The sequence below is a fragment of the Pseudonaja textilis genome, chromosome 3 (assembly GCF_049901715.1).
Source record: "Pseudonaja textilis isolate UNSWEBS1 chromosome 3, rPseTex1.2, whole genome shotgun sequence".
In the NCBI taxonomy this organism is placed as follows: Eukaryota; Metazoa; Chordata; class Lepidosauria; order Squamata; family Elapidae; genus Pseudonaja; species Pseudonaja textilis.
The window spans coordinates 24630470-24643375 of NC_141992.1; the positions used below are offsets into that span (position 1 = coordinate 24630470).

General features: G+C 40.1%; 1 protein-coding gene across 2 annotated transcripts in view; it reads right to left on the minus strand.

Moving 5' to 3' along the window:
* The window catches only part of RIMS4 (regulating synaptic membrane exocytosis 4), a 104425-nt gene extending 100076 nt beyond the window's left edge, over positions 1-4349 (minus strand). Inside the window, exon 1 of one of the 2 annotated variants that reach the window (XM_026697310.2) lies at positions 3553-4349. In XM_026697310.2, the coding sequence (XP_026553095.1) occupies positions 3553-3649 (97 nt within the window). In that variant the 5' untranslated portion in view covers positions 3650-4349. The remainder of the gene's footprint in view (positions 1-3552) is intronic. The other variant, XM_026697309.2, reaches the window with a different exon arrangement.
* Between the last annotated feature and the right edge of the window lie 8557 nt (positions 4350-12906).

Sequence of the window (12906 nt, forward strand, 5' to 3'; positions counted from 1 at the left end):
CTAGCTTAAATAAAAAAATATCAATATCTAATACTGCTGCTAGAATTTCCTTCGCCCAAAACTGGAAACAGGCTACAACTCCCTCAGAAATAGCAATAATCAACAAGATATATGAATGCACTGAGATGGTTAGATTAACGATGTTATTAAAAAACAAGGAAGAAGAAGAATATTTCAGGATATGGGATGTATGGTACAAATAGCTAAGGAAAAGATGTAAAGATGCCAAATAATAAAGAACAAGAAATTGTAAAGTAATATAGCTTATGTGTAGCTTATATGTATATATATCTAAAAATGTTTGGAATAAGGAAGACTTTCATATACTTATAGATAAAATACTTGTGGATGTTATTAATCAATGTAAACACTGTTACAATATCATTGCAAAATGTGGAAATTTGTTTTTAATTGTTGAAACATTGAATAAATACATATTTTTTTTTAAAAAAGAAAGTATTTGTTCAGCCCATGTTTTTCTATGTCCTGTCCTGACCAGTTATCGGATGTTCAGATTTCAAACAGATACAAATCTCTGTGTGATGCCATTTATGAGTGTTTATTTGTGTGACTATCCTAGGACACCGGTATTCTTCCACAACTGATACTTTTCCTTTTTCTTCCTTTTTCTGGCCTCATCTTTCCCTTTTCCGTACGCAATGTATGTTTCTTAGAAAATGACTCTTTGACAAAGAAATTTGGAATTATCAATGGATTTCACATTAGAGAAATTGTAATTAGAAATAAAGTTAATAATGGTTACAGGGGTTACACATTAACCATCACTTAAACGAGAGACCCAGGATTAGAAATGATAGCTAGAAAAGAAATATGAAAATGGCAATAAAAACCAAAAGATGGTTACTGTTAAACTAAATGGAAACTTTTAATGTAGGTCCACAAGTTTACACGCAAGGATACAATCCAGGGTACTTTATTAAGGCAAATAATTTAAATTGGGTGCATCCAGTCAACTTAAATGCAACAATAAATGCAATAATATTGCAGTTTTTCTCAAAAAAAGAAAAAGGTATTGATGGATAACTTTCAGTACTTGAAGATGGCAAGATAAATCTAGAGCGGCAAGGCAGGTGGTATAGCCTTCTCAAAATACTGTATTTTGAATTTGTCCCTCCCAAAGCATTTATTGCTGCATGAGGCAGCCAACACAGTTGACCCCAATAGCATGGGTGAACATTTATCTTCATTAATTGGCAAGTGTGATTCTACAGAACCCTTTGCATGTAGCTGTAGCAAGCAAATCTACAAACTCGCTTTCCATTTTATAGTTTCATTTTAAAAAAGCACAGAACTGCTACACAAGAAATACCAAGGAAAGACACTAAGGATAAGATTGTTTCGCTATAGGTGCTTCTACTTTTTCTCCCACATTCAAACACTTTAATCTGGAGAATAGCTTCAATACTAGATCCAAAAATATAAGAATATATAATTAATTAATTTTAGAATATAGGGATTTTTTTCCTCTTAGATTCTACAAATCAGTTTCACTGGACCACAAAATGTAATCTATTACTGGAAGAGTACTGGCTCATAAAGAGAATGTCTATGAGATTAACATCTGGCATTTTAAATTTGAGTAAATCCATTAATTGAGTAAATCCATTAATTAATGCTTTTATCTCTCCCTCAGGAAGCTGGGAGACTTGTTGCTCCTCCAAAGGAATAACAATAAAAAAGAGCCTAAAGTAAAAAAATTCCGATTGCATTTTTCACATCCGATATTATTTTTACAATGCATATATTTGCTTCAATTTTAGCCACATTGCTCAAAAATTAAATCAAAATCTTTACTGTGTATTCCTGTATTGATGAATAAAGTTTTCTTTTAATTTGCAAATTTAAGTTAACATTAAAATGTTGTTCTACAATTAGCATGATTTAACTATGTATGTGTATAAAACATTTCCTGTGCAAAGAGCCAAATCAATATATTCTTGATCAGTATATGACAACAATCGGAGTTTAGGATGCTTGGAAAGATTCATTGTCAGATGAGGCCTTTTCATCATATTTAAACTTTTGCATTTCAGTGTTTTTCTCATAAGGCTGGGGAGTAAAATAAAAGGATTAAAATATGTGTGATGCTTTTATAAATACACAGAATTCAGTAAAAAATCAAAAGGTTTGATTATGGGTAAAAATGACCCTTTAATCCTATGCATAATAATTCTGAATCTAGCTCAGTATGCTTCACAGGACACATAGACAACATGTACAAAAAGCTTGCAAAAAAAGAATTAGCCAGATTAAATAAAATTGTCATCATACTGACTCAGGCAGAAATTGACTCAGTGCATTCATGACCATACCGTTTCTATTGACAGGCCAGAAAAACTTCAAAATCTAGTCCATCCTGTATTCTGCACTTTAGTCATGCTGGCTGAGCATGATGGGAGCTGATCTTCAATATCTGGGGGCCACCAGATTGCAGACAGTTGTCTTACAGGCTAAGAAGCAGTCACTGGTTCTATGCTAGCAGCTCTAGCTCTTATAAACTCAGAGAAGGAAACTGCACGCATACACCTGCTTCTTATTCACATCCTGGATTTGAACACTACTATCCCATAATACACTTTCATTGATGTATCAGCCTCCTCTACCATTTACTCCCACCTTCCATTCATCGTTCTCTAGAATTCAACCACTGCATATTATAGCTTTCCTCAACCTGATTATTGAACAGCAACTCCTCTTAGCAGCAGCCAGTACAGCTAATGGGCACATTAGGTGGAAGCTGTCACTCAACATCTCTGGAAGGCTTGAAGTTGGGTAAAGCTGGCACCCTGACTTACTTTCTCTCTTTCTTTGACATGACTGGATTCCACTTTTCCCTTTCTTGGTTGTTTATCCAAAAAATGCCCTTGGCTCATTCAATACAAAACCTGTTTATTTCCTACTGTGACCAGCTTATTTCATTTCACCAATGCCCTGCTTCCACACATCACAGGGCAGAAAAGCTTTCACAAAAGTGGGTGAACTCTTCCCCAGCCAGCGGCCTTTCCAAAAGATAAGCTTCTTCTTCGTTTTTTAGTTCCGTTCACGATGGTTTTTCAACTGCTGCCAAGCTGCAACGGTGGGAGATTGAAATGCACCCAGCAGGAAAAACCACACAGAATCGTTCCCTTTGCACCCTGATGTAGACCACAAGGAAAGGATGATGAGCCTTTTTCTCACCCTGTTTTTCTTCTCTAACCCTCAGCCAGAAATGGAGAACCAAATAAATAAATAAAATCCCACAGTGGAGGGAGGACAAAACCAACCCTCTCCTGGATACCATCCAACTGCCTGAGGCTCAGGGGCTTTTAGTAGGATGCTACCTGGTTGGAGAAAGTTGGTGCCTTTTATTTGGTGAGGGGGGAAGAGTCTGGGCTGTAGGTACCCTATTGCCTGTAAGGTAGGCCACCTCCTTGGCTTCACTCCAGCGGCTCGGGGGTCTCCTGCCTCCCCCACTCCCTCTCCAAAACGCGGACAGGTCCTCCCGCCTTCCCTTGGTCATCTTCGCCCCCCCCTCCAAAAAAAAAACCTTACCCGCCTCTTCCTCATCGAAGCTGTTCATGCAGGGGAAGTAAATGGCCAGGGCTTCGAAGGAAGCGGACAGGCTGAGGCGACTTTGCGAACGCTCCATGAAGAGCCCCGCGCCGGGGGCGCCACCGCCGGGGGCTTCGGCCGCCGCCTGCGATTTGGCCAGCTTCGACGCCCCATTCTTCACTCGGAGTACAGCCCGCGGCGTCTTGGCTGCTGAGTGGGGCCTCGGGGAGGTGAGAAAAAGGGCGGCAGGAGGAAAGGTGAAGCCAGTCAAGGGGAGACGGCGAGGAAAGAGGAGCCGGGATCCAGGGGGGCGACTGAGAGGGTGGAAAGAGCCGCAAAAACGCCGGCGGGGCGGGAGAGAGAGAAAGAGAGAGAGAGAAATAAGCCGCGGCTAGTGGTACCCAAGGGAAAGAGAAGGCTGGGTTGAGGGAGGCTGAGCTGCTGTTATCGGGAAAAGGCTGATGCTGCAGCCGCCAGCCCCGGCCCGAGGGATACAGAGGCTACGACTGCCACTGATGCAGCAGCGCTGGGATGCTGAAGTTGCCGGCGCCGCCAGAGACCGAAGACGCTTCCGCTGCTCCAGAGATGCAGGCGGAGAGGACCACCTGCTGCTCAGTCCCGTCTCCCCGGACGCCCTCGCCGCCTCCGCCGCCCGGTTCCCAGTCAACTACGTCCCTTGCAACTCCTTACGGCGAACGCTGCTCTCGCTCCGCTCCTTCATTCACTCCAGCGTCGAGGGCGGAGTCTGCCGTGAAGTCATTCCTGGAAGGCAAGTGCCTCCAATCGTAGCCGGCTGGCGAAAGACGAAGGGGCTGGTGGGGAGGAGGAGGAGAGAGAAACGCTAGTCTTAAAAGGGGCTGAGCTACTACACTGGTTGGCGGGGGTTGTTGCTAAGCGAAAAGCGAAGGCGCGAGCGTCCCCCTCCCTCCCTTTCGGAGTCCACTACCCAGTTTTCGGCTCGTGAAGTTCGGCTCCAGAGCGCGACAGTGGAATATTAAATACCATCCATCATTTGGGATTATTTGGCTGCAACTATCAGATGGCTGGAGAAAAGGGTGTTTTTAAGGGCAAACCCTCCGTGTCTAATCGGCACCTAGCTCCCTGAATTAAAAAGCAATGGGGGTTATTCCTCCTTGGACTTAAAAAGAAAAACTATAAGAAAGAAACTTTATAGTGGCAGGATATATAGAGCAGTGGGACAATCTGTCTAGAGAGGCTGTAGTAGGTTCCCCATTTCTGGACCTCCACCTCTCATGGATGATTTGCTGTTCTGCCCATGGCTGAAGCTTGGACTAGATAATCCTTTGGTCTCTTCCAATGCTATATATACCTTTGGGATCTAAACAGAGTTAGGCCTGGTTAGGCCTAACCAAACTGTATTTGGTTAGCACAGTACATTTGTAAACTAGACTGGAAAGCTGTGGACAGTCCTCGAGATGTTTGTGTGTATTTTTTACCTTTAACCCCAAATAAATGGGTGCAGCTACCTTCCTTAAAGTGATGCCCTGCTCATAGGTTTAGTTAGAAGGAAAGAATTTGTAGGTACATCTCAGTCTTTCTTAGACAGGGAATCCCACCTGAGCAATAGAAGAGCAATAACTAGACACAAAGATTTGTTTAAGGATATACATTATAGAGATACAGAAAGCCTAGCTAATTGCATCCTGCCAGGAGGAGAGTCAGAAAGCAAGAGCCTATGTGTGAAGGCCTGGGAGCAAAGGCAGAAGGACCCCATCCTGAAACAATGTCACAGAGAAGAGGCAAAGTGATAGAGGAGAGAAAGAATAAATTCTTGAGTCTGTCTGCCTCTTATGACCAATAGGTCAAGAAATGTCAGAATCATTGTCATGGAAATTACGCTTCCAAATGCAGCTAGCTAACTGAGATTTAAAGTGGGGGGGGGGGCAGGCTAAATCCATCACAGCTGTAAATCATGAGGCTGGGATAAAAGAAGAATAAATAGATAAAATGTTGCACAAAAATTAAGAGATCACATTTGGCCAAACCTTTTAAAGACCTTTAAGGAAATAACAATAATATACGTACGTTATTCTCAACAGTGCTTTTAAAATCATACACATATCTATTTGAATTGATTTCAGATGGTAATGGTATCAGTTTGAACATGTCAGCTGAATGAATTAGTAGTTAATGTATATCAGTAGAAGATAAACCCTGAAATAATCAGAATCCATGCACATATCTATGCCTTGCTGGAATATTTAATTTTGGATTAGTGGTTGAGCTTTAAGAAAACTGTAAAGGAAAGACAAGTTGCAAATAAACAAATTTGGGTCATGAAAGAATGAAACACAAACTTAAAGATCAGTTATAGCACAGGTATCAAACTTGATTGCATCATGCGACATCACATGATATATCACACTGTTTTTTGCCTTTACTGAACTGAGGTGGGTGTGGCCTGCATGTGATGCATCCAGCCAACAGGGCACCAGTTTGATACCCCTGAGTTATAGCACAAACCTTTTCATATTGTAATCTTTTATTATATTTCTTTATACATATTTCCAAACTGTCACATATTAAGTTAGAGATTCAGATATAAAAATGAGAATCTGTTTCTTTCTAAAAGTACCATTGGTCGTTCTTAAAATGGCTGCCTTGAAAACTTTAAATATGCATGAAATGCCTGAGATAGTGAACATGAATGTTGACAAAACACTCATTTTTCAAAACATAGCCAGGGTGAGGATGCTACCAGTGTCTCCTCCAGGTTAAAATGATCCTTATCATTTCAATTAATCTTTATCTTTGTTTTTCTGTATAGTATATATATTCAGTCAAAGAAGATATCTACCATCTTTATTTTTTAAACTGCCTGGAGATGAGCTGTATCAGAGATGGACCTAGATCAATTGATGCTCATGAGCATCATATAGAGAATTCTGACCTAAACTTAACAACTTAGTTTTACTTTTTTTTAAATCCTGAGTCTGTCCAATTCCTCCCCCCACCCACTGCTTATTCATTCCAGTAGTTGTCTCTTCTTAATGCAAAGCAACTCCAATATTTCAGCATATCATTTTCACTCCTATCTAAACATATATCAGTGGAAAGTTTATTGTTCTTTGGTCAGTTTTGATTTTATCTGACCACAGAGACATATTTTTACCTGGCTTGTCAATTACTCAGGGGTGGGATTCACATTTTTTAACAACCGGTTAAACTGGGCATGGCTTTGTTGGTGGGCATGGCTTGGTGGTCATGTGACTGGGTGGACATGGCTTGGTGGTCATGTTACTGGCTGGGCATGGCCAACTCAACATCACTCACATCAAGGCACGCATCTCCTTGCCTGGCCTTTCGTGACTATGGGGATGCTGCAACAGTCGTAAGTGTGAAAAACGGTCATAAGTCACTTTTTTCAGTGCCATTGTAACTTTGAATGTTCACTTGACACAAGCAAAGTACCAGCAAAGGAGGAAAAAAAAACCTCCACAGAAGTTCCAGAGACAGGAAGTCTATTCCTGCCAAGAGTAAGGGTTAACGGAGAGGCAGTTTCTTAAAGCAACACCAGAATGTTTCCTTCCTGCCTTCCTTACAGGATTAGGCCAGTAATTTCTTCTAACAACTGGTTCTCTGAACTACTTAGAATGTTAACAACCGGTTCTAGCGAATAGGTGCTAACTGGTAGAACCCCACCCCTGCAATTACTGAATTATTGTAAGCTGTGTTCTGACACAGGCTTCGTCAAACGTACTTAAACACAAACTTATTTTAAAAGCAAAACCTATTTTATTGAAATGCTGAGTATTACTTTCATTCCCAGCCAGAACTACTTATAAACAATTCCCCAAGATAAGCACACACCTTTCAGTACTGCGGAATGTTGCCAGAAACAGAAGTATCCAATTATAACAGAAACCAACCAAAATACCAGAAAAAGCCAACCACAGCTTCAATGACTTGGAATCTATCGAACAACTTTGCTTCCTACAAAGCTTTTGTCACTGAGGTCTGACTTTTATCCTTTATGGGAGGGGCAATCACCTCCCAGCCTTACTCCTGAGTCGCCCCTTCTGCTTCAGCTGCTCTTGCCTTCTAGCAGCTCTGCGCGCACACACACTGGGAATAGGCTCCCCTGGGTCCTCTGCTTCTCTGCTGCCAGACTCCAAAGGCTCCAAAGGCATCACCCCACTCCCAGATGGTCCTGGCCCCATCCCTGCATCAGATGCAGGACTCTCGTCCAAGTCCTCTCCAGATTTCCTGACTGGTCCCCTTTCTTCCTCACTGTCTGACTCTGCTGCCATCTGCACCGGCTGCTGTCGAACCATAACAAGCTGTCCTTAGGATGTTAATGACTGTACCTAGCTATCCTGTTTCCTATTAGTAACTTTTTATTTTTCACTTTTCCAATCATCAGAGTGTGTTCCAATAACCTCTGCCTTTGTGTTATCTTTATATTATTTAACTATTAAAGCAAAATATTTTAGCTTTATCTTAATTCGAGTTATAACTGAGGATTTTCCCAAGTCCCTGACAACATACTTCTTTATTGTAATTGTGATGTTTCCACACTTCAAAATTTGGTTTAGACTAGACCAACCAAGAAGCAGATGTTGTTTCATATCTACAGTCACTTTTGATGTGAATTTTTGAGCCTTGATACTTTTTGGAATTCAGATTTTATTGGGCATATTTTCTTCAATGTCTTGCTTTTTGTTTTCTCTTTGTTTTGTTTCTTTTATCTATTTTCAATGTATCAGCAGAAATATTTTGCATTCTTTTGCTTATGGTTTTCAGGATTTTTGCTTACTTCATCTTTAATCTTGTCATGAGTTTTAGCCTAAAACTCTTCAGGCATCTATTAATGATATCTAACCCAATAAACTTGTTGTTTACCTTAATATTCAGCCATGTGGAATATTGCTGAGGTAATATTTTACTGTCTCATTATTTTGGTTTAAGTTTAATTTATTTTTGTATTGCAAAGCTTTAAATTAAGAACAGCTCTTAGCTAAGTGACAGCTGAATTTAGACTGAGGATCAAATCAGATGGACCTTTTTCAATGTTACCTGCATCTATATTTTGCTAAGAAACCAAGGCTTCTCCCAAAGGGATATATGTTCCTGTTAGTTATTTCAACGTGGATTCAGCAGTATTAGAATCTTATTACCTTTGCCAGCCAATTTAGTTCTTTTCTTTTCTCTCCTTTTCTCAATATCAGTTTATGCAAGGCTAAAGATGTGAACAATGGCACCTATAATTTTGATCTGAAAATGTGGCAATTAAAATTGAGAGCTATTAAACCCAGGCTGCAAAAAATCCAGCAAGCAGACATGATTGGCTCTTTGCTGCCATCCTGTGGTGATCTAGATTTTTGCAGCCCAGGTCTGATAGCCTTAAAAAAGATGAGAACATGAGAAGCTCAGCTTATGATACTAACCCTATCTGACAATGATGGTCCAGTTTCCAGCAGAATCTCTCTCAATATTCCCTGTAGGAGCTGAGAACTAAACCTTCTTCCTGCAAGAAGAATAGTAGCTATACTACTTGAACAGCATCATTAAGGGAGTGGATACCTTTATTCATCCACATTGTGCTCAGGCCAAAAAAAGGAATAAGAATAGTGCTTCCTAATTGAAATTTCTTGGTGAGATTTTAATAATTGGGACCATAAACCCCGAAGCAGAAAGGTTAACTCCTCTGAGCTACCATGAATTCTGCCCTGCACGTCAGCTCCTCGACAGAAAAATAACAAGATACTGTTGATGCTGCCTTGTTCCCATTATAGAACTGTCACTCATACGGCTCAGTATGCATAGCTGTGATGTCAGAACCATGTGTCTGAGCCAACTCTAGTGTCAATCAAAAGTCTTTGCAATTACACCCTCCTTGGCTACGTTTTCCTTTCTACATGAATTTATTCAGACTTGCAGAATAATGACTAATAATGATGCCATTTCTGTAGTGGGCATTGTAAAGAATTAAAAAAAATATGAAGATCCTACTGTGAGTAGTTTACAATCACACTGTTTCCTCTAGGGAGAGAGAAATGAGGGCAGAGTTAAACCCCAAAACAACATGCTGTTGCTTCAGTTCTCTGTGCTTAGATTGAACTTCGAGAATTATCAAAACCAGTTTCTGAAACTTTCAGGGGAACATCTGGAGAGGAAAAGCTATTTTTATGATGGGATTTGAATGAACCAAAATGTAAAAAAAATGTTTTCAAGGACGCTAAAGTTTTTGAAGGACCACCCAGTCACAACTGATGAAGCTTCTTGGATGAGAAATGAAATGTGTTTTCCTCCTCCTCCTCCTCCTCCTCCTCCTCCTCCTCCTCCTCCTCCTCCTCCTCCTCCTCCTCCTCCTCCTCAAAAACAAACCAACCAGTCCAGTTGCCTTTTGAAAAAGCATCTATGAGACAACTATGATCTGGATGACCAAAAATCTCCATAGACATTTTTCAAATACAGTTTTTATTAAAAAATAAGTGACTGATACTACTCTTCAGAGGTATTCGTTCACAGCTGTGGCTGTACTTTTATTTTTTTTTAAATAGCAGTTTCCTTATCCTGGAAAATAAACCTATTTTTATCAATTTGACATAATATTTCCACAATGCAATAGATGGGTTGCAGTTAATATGAGACTTGATTGAAAAATCTAACCAAATCACAACTTACTTAATTATGTTTATTAAAAAAACACGATTGAGATTATGCATCACATATAATAGGAACTGATAACCTTTTCGTGGTTGAGAGAAACTTTTTCCCTGTTTGTTATTCTTTCCAATTCAATTGGGCAAAGAGGCTATGTCCACTTGGCCATCAGCATAATAATTCTCTGAAAATAAACAGGGCTAAATTTCAAATGATAGGAGAAGCATACACAAGAAAGCTTGAGTTTGAAAACAGCCCCGATCAAGCTGGTGGCTGCAGGATGAAAATCCAGGAGAAAAAAAAAATCAGTCCACATTATGGAAGATATGGTTGAATTACTGATTCTTTCATTCACAGTTGCTCTCCTGGTCATATAACTCAGACTGGAACATATGCAGCCTGTCCTTTGTTTCTCATCACACATTTTCCACATATAAACATGTCAAAAGAGCAATAGCAATAAGCTATAGCACTTAGACTTATATACCACTTCAGAATGCTTTTACAGCCCTCTCTAAGCAGTTTACTGAGTCAGCATATTGGCCCCAACAATTTTGTGTTCCCATTTTACCCACCTCGGAAGGATGGAAGGCTGAGTTGACCTTGAGCCTGGTGAGATTTGAACTGCCAATTTGCAGGCATCCGGCAGGAGCAGAAGTAGCCTGCAATACTGCACTCTAACCACTGCGCCACCACGGCTCAGAAAAACAAATAGAGATGCAACATGCTATTTCATTATGCAGAAGAGAGTTTAAGTCACTGATGATACAATGTTTGAAAAAGAATTCCAGGAGCCGTTTTCAGCATGTTTTCCCTACCTTATTATTAGCTAAAGTAGATTCTGTTCAAGAGAGCTCTCTGAAAAGCAAACAGAATTTGGTGTAGAGAGCCAAAGTAAGATAATAATTGAAATGTGATGATTGAAGAAATTGAAGCCTTTTGTTATTGTCAGGATTAGACCCTTTCTTTTTCCACAGTCGTGCCAAACTAGGATTCCAAGGAAACATACCAGATGATCATTGGAGAGTCAAAAGAAATGTTTTTATTCAGTCCAAAGGTCTCAAGTAACTTTAAATGGGTGCATCAAAGAACTGCCCCTCACCTTCCTTTTTATAGGGTTTTGTAGTGTGGAGATTTAGCAGATCATTTCAATGGAATGTGTTAGCTTTTTACAAATATTTCCTTATCTTAATGCTAAAGCAGATGCCTCCTTATTTGTAGTTAAACAAATGTCTTTTTATCTAGAGTTGAAACAGATTTGTTTTTAAATGGGCATTTTATCTGTACATATGTTTTTCTATTCATAAGATATATGACTTCCTTTTCATAGGTATGCATAAGATATATAACTTCCTTTATGGAGTTTTTCTACAAGATGCACCCATTTGTTTCAAATAGCAAGAAAGGACCTTTACTTATGTAAAATGGCTACTGCCAATACAGTCTTTCCTTAATTTAAACTTACTGTAAACATATAAAAAATATTCTAATGGTGATACAGAGATTGGCTAAGACAGATGACTTCCATAATGTTGCCAAGGAAACTGTATGAATTTAGTTACTGGGATGAAGCTAGACTGGAATGTGTTTTTTATCTTTTTACACTATTTTTTGGGCGGGCAGGAGAGGCGAGTGCCTTCAAGTCAGTGTTGACTTCTGGCAGCTGTCTGGAGAAGTCCCTCACCATTGCCTTCTTCCTAGTTCTGAGAGGATAAGCTCAAGGTCACCCAGCTGTTTTGAGGGCCTAAGGAAGAACTAGAACTCATGGTCTTTCACTTTCTAGTTTGGTCTTTTAACCACTAAACCAGAGTGAGTCGCTACTTTTTACACATATTCATAAATTATTCAGCGCAAGAAGATCTATATTCGTGATGGCGAACCTATGGCATGTGTGTCACAGGTGGCATGCAGAGCCATTTATGCTGGCACGCGAGCTGCAGGCAAACTTAGCTCACTGCGCATGCACACGCCTCACAGCTGATTTTCAGCAGGTTTGAGGCCTTTTTCAGCCTTCCAAAGGCTTGAGGAAGGCTTCTGCAAGCTTTACAGGCTGAAAACTAGCCCTGTTTTGTCACTTCCTGTTTTTCCCGAAAATACCGGAAGTGATGAAAAAGGCCTCAAACTGGCCGAAAATCAGCTGTGAAGTGCAGTGCAGGTAAGGGGGTAGCAGGGGTGGGTGGGTAGGTAGGGATTGCACGCGCACGCATAGGGGGTGTGGGGGGCATGCATTACTTTCTGGGTGCTGGCACACAAGTGCGAGCGTGCAAGTGCGTGCACAATTTTTGGCACAGGAGCCCAAAAAGGTTAGCCACCACTGATCTATATGATATCTAACTGCTACTTTATAATTTGGTTATTCTTAAAGAAATTTTATTTTCCCCCTTTTCTTTCCTCCTCTCGCCTCCCTCCCAGCAATTACACCATACATAAACACTGCAATACTTTCTTCTCTCTGAATAATGCACCATGTATCTTATGATATGGTCTGTGATCTAGAAATGCTTATTCAGCTGTAAACTGTTTTAAGGTGCCAAAATACTCTATTGCTTTCAATAAATATATGGATATTCTATTTTAAAGAAATAAAACTCTGTCTCCCTTGCCCTTTTTAAGTAAACTCCAACCTTCCAAAGATGTCAGGAGAATCCACATTCAGTTTCTAGCTGCTTTATAATATGTTGCTTCACTGGAATGTAAAAGCCCACTGATATACTGAATGGTGCTATA